This window comes from Ursus maritimus, unplaced genomic scaffold (genome assembly GCF_017311325.1).
Source record: "Ursus maritimus isolate PB19 unplaced genomic scaffold, ASM1731132v1 scaffold_14, whole genome shotgun sequence".
NCBI classification, from domain to species: domain Eukaryota; kingdom Metazoa; phylum Chordata; class Mammalia; order Carnivora; family Ursidae; genus Ursus; species Ursus maritimus.
In genome coordinates, this window is record NW_024423786.1 from 9,371,692 (window position 1) to 9,375,729 (window position 4,038).

The following is a 4,038-nucleotide window of genomic DNA, read 5'->3' on the forward strand; positions in this document are numbered from 1 at the left end:
TTAAAAAAGAAAAAAAAAAAAAAAAAAAAAAAAAGGAGGGCTCTAGGGGGTGAGATGGATCAGCTGTAGACCAGAGTGTGTTCAGAGAGAATTACTTTCTACTGACCATTTATCAGCTTACCCTTTAAAGTCAACTTCCTGTAATCAAATTGGCCACTGGAAAGACAGAGCTGAGGAGTTCTTATCCCCCAGCATGGGGGCTGCAGGGAGTGGGTTTGAGGGGTGGCCCAGTGTGCTGGAACAAGGAGCCTCTAGCCTGCTTTGACTTCACTGCTGTGCACCCTAGGGCTACTGGAGTAACCTCTTTGAGCCTCAGACTCCTCATGTCAAGGGGAATTAGAAGTCCTGCCTCCTGTATCTCAAGGTGGGAGGGTGGGGTGTCGCGACAGGTGTGGGGAGGTGCTTTATGAGCTGTCCAGCCTTTCTGGGAGCCAGTTCTTATCTTACGCTTTCCTCCTCGGAGTCTCAGGTCTATCGGTATCTGTGTCATAGTCTGGCAGATCAAGCTGAGAGTTTTTTAAAATTTAAATTTAAATTTTAAAAATGGAAATATATTTAACATGCAGTGTTACATGAGTTTCAGGTGTAGAAGATGAGGTTTTAACAGCGGGGATATAGTGAGTGATTCTTGCGCAGGGGTGGCCTCATGGAAAGTACTTGGGAAGAACGTGGGCTTTGGAGAACAGCGAGCCTTGGTTTGAAGCCAGCTCCATCACTCGCGGGCCTTGTGATCTTGGTGCCACAGCCGTTCTGAGCCCCATTCCCTCATTAGGAGAATGGCGTGACATGTGTCAGTTTAGACCATCCAAGCAGCGGTCACCCAAATGGCGTTAGATGTGTCAGAGGTCCCTTGGAAACACATGCGAAGGGAGCAGGTGTGGGCAGGGACCGCCTGCAGGACCACACTGCAGGGGGGACACCTGTGAGAGGAGAGTGGGAAGCAAGGAGCCTCAGGCCGCCGTGTGGCCCCAAGAAAGTCTTGCTCAGGTTTGTGGGGAGTCCCAGAGCCGAGACTGCCTGTTACGAGAAGCTGCATAAAAAACTACTCCGCATCTCAGTGCCTTAAGACAACCCCCATTTTATTAGAGTTCCTGATTTTGAGGGTCAGGAATTTGGGCACGACTCAGCTGGGTAATTCTTCTGCTCCTTGTATAATCCATTAGGGTCCACCTTAGTGTGGGTTGCTGTGACAAAACGCCACAGGCTGTCTGACTTAAACAGCAAACATTTATTTCTCACAGTTCTGAAAGCTGGGAATCCCAAGATCAAGGCGCCGGCAGACCTGGGGTCTGGCGAGAGCCTCCCTCTGGCTTGCAGCCAGCCGCCTTCTCACTGTGTGCTCATGGGGCAGAGAAAGGAAGAGCCCTAGTCTCTTTCTTTTCCCGCCAGGGCACTAATCCCCCCATGGGGGCTCCATCCTCTAAACCTGATCACCTCCCAAAGGCCCCATCTTGTAATACCATTCCATTAGGGGTCAGGGCTTCAACATATGAACGTGGGGGGCCACAGACACGCTGTCCGGAACAGGGTCACTCAGGGGTACTCAGCAGGCAGCTGGCCTGGCCTGGGGGGCCCTGATGGCTTTGCTCGTGTGCCTGGTGGCTCGGCAGGGTGGCGGAGTGGTTGGAAAGCTGGGCTCTGCTGGGCTTCTTTCTCTGTGGTCTTAGGGTCTCCATGTGGTCTCCCCAGTCAGGCAGCCCGACGTCTCACACGCCAGCTCAGGACTCAAGAGGGTGTGCCTAAATGGCAGGAAGTAGAAGCTGTGGTGTCTTCTTGCTTCCTTCCACTGTGTTCCCTTGCTTGAAGCGGTCTCAAGCCTGCCCGGGTCCAAGGTGAGGAGACGCAGTTGCACCTCTTGATGAGAGAGGCCTGGAAGAAGCTTGTGAGCATCTCTCAGTATCTGTGCCCCGGGGTCGTGGGGTACGATCCTGCTTCTAAAGCCCTGTCATGGTGACTGGTACGGAGTAGGTATCCGGTGACCGGGAGCTGCCGTTCTGAATGTTTTTCTCCTCAGGATTATTCGTGGCACGCCTATCACTCCTCACCCCCTCCCTGCCTGCCCTGCAGATGTGTTCCGTGTCTGATGGGCGCCTGTGTGAGACTGGCTTAAACTGTGAGCCTTTCCAGTAACATACCCACCCTCACTTGTCAGCTTCTAGTGACGCCACCACTGACACCCCTCCCTCCCTCCCGGAAGCTCAGGACTGCCTTCCTTCCACAGGTGTGGTGGACCTCAGTTTCGAGGCCGAGAGTCCCCTGGCGCCCCCAGCTGAGCTCCTGGAGAGACTGCCCAGCTATGACTGGCTTCTTCAAGGAGGTGGTAAGTCTGTGAGTCTTGGTTCCTGCGGCCTCTTTCTGGCGCTCATGCTGGTCGGGGAGATGTCTCTGTACCAGGCCAGTGCTGGGACAGCTCACCTCTCCCCTGGGAGGCCCTGGGAAGGCTCTTGTCACCATCAGGAGGGAATGGGAGGACATGGGGCATCAGCCCTGTGTCCACGAACATTCCATGGCCATATCCATGTCCACGTAAGACTGGACTCACGCTGGTTGGAGAACCATTCTTCTTGCATTAGATGTATTAACATGTGGGATTCTTTCCCTTTGTCTCTTTCAGCCTCACATTCAGCCAGTCTTTCCTTCTTTCACCCCACAAACACCTGTGCCTTTGAGCTAGGCTGTTGAGCCCTGACTCCTTCTCTCTCCCCCAGGACGGCAGATATTCTTTCCACCTTTGGAGGCTCCCGGGAGGCCCCTAGAACAAAGGTGCTGGTCGTCATTCGTGGAACACAGGTGAGCTGGTGCCATCACATAGGATGTCACCCTTGCCCCCCGAGAGCCCTCCTTGGGGATTTTAGGGTCTACGGATCTCAACCCTGACAGTGCATCAGGATCCCAGACCTACTGGGTCAGATTCTGCAGGGACAGAGGCCAGGAATGTGTATTTTACCAGCTTGCCAGGCTGTTTGGCTACCAAGCTGGGGTTGAGAACCAGAGTGTGGACCAGGGATTGTAAACTGCAGCCCCTGGGCTGAATCCAACCCACTGCCTATTTTTGTAAATCAAGTTTTATCAGAACAGAGCCACGCTCATTTGTTTACTTACTCTCTGGCTGTTTTTGTACTGCACCAGCAGAAGGGAGTGAGGCGGAGACTGTATGGCTCATGAAACTGGAAATATTTACTCTCTAGTCCTTTACAGAAGAAGTTTGCTGACCCCTGGACCCAGGACTCTGCACAGAGCTCCGGCTTTCCGGCCAGCTTTGCGCAGAAAGAAGGTGGAGCCCGGCTTTCTGGGTCCCGCCTCTTGGCTGGGTGGCTGTGTTCTGCCTTCAGGGAGTCTCCTGGGTGTTCCTGGCCCCACTGCTGCCTGGAGCACCTCCCCTTATCCTCCCTGGCTGCCCACCGTCTGTGCCCAGGGCAGACCCCACTTCCTCTGTGGAGCCCTCTTTGGCCATTCTGGGGCCCACACCTCCTGCATGCACGCAGGCCCCCCGGTGCTCCAGGCCAGGGGTGCTGGAGACATCCCTGTGCATGAGAGGCCTTACTGTTTGGAGTCGATCTGCTGTGGAGAAGTAAATGAAGATGGGAGGGAGGAGGAAGGGGGAGAGGACTCCTGCTTCTTGGGAGGTGTTGGCAGGCGAGGGCTTTGCTAGGAGGGAACATGGCAGCTGGGCCTCAGGGAAGGGTTTTCTAGGAGGAGGGGGAGGCATGCAGAGAGAACGCCAAAGAAGGGGCCATTTGCTGTGTGCCTTCACGTGCGCTGCCATTGAGGCCCAGCAGGCTCACGGTGGTCTCTGTGGGCACCGCAGTCAGATAGTTCCTGGTGTGGGTCTTCCCGTGAACAGTGCTCACAGCTCTTCTGGCTGAGGTCAAGGTCTCCAAGGACAGGAACGTGGTCTAGCTTAACTTTGCCTCCTTCTAGTAGTGTAACATCTTCTGCAGACCTCAGTTTTCCTCATCTGTAAAATGGCATAATTCATCTTTAAGTGTGTGTGTGTGTGTGTGTGTGAGAGAGAGAGAGAGAGAGAGAGAGAGAGAG

The 4,038-nt window shown here is 54.3% G+C and overlaps 1 protein-coding gene across 1 annotated transcript in view; it reads left to right on the top strand.

The window, feature by feature from the left end:
• SSUH2 (ssu-2 homolog) overlaps positions 1-4,038 on the top strand; it is a 20,477-nt gene that overhangs the window by 1,619 nt on the left and 14,820 nt on the right. The window contains exons 2-4 of the mRNA XM_040628129.1: positions 2,015-2,113; positions 2,222-2,320; positions 2,709-2,790. Of these exons, the coding sequence (XP_040484063.1) occupies positions 2,015-2,113; positions 2,222-2,320; positions 2,709-2,790 (280 nt within the window). The remainder of the gene's footprint in view (positions 1-2,014; positions 2,114-2,221; positions 2,321-2,708; positions 2,791-4,038) is intronic.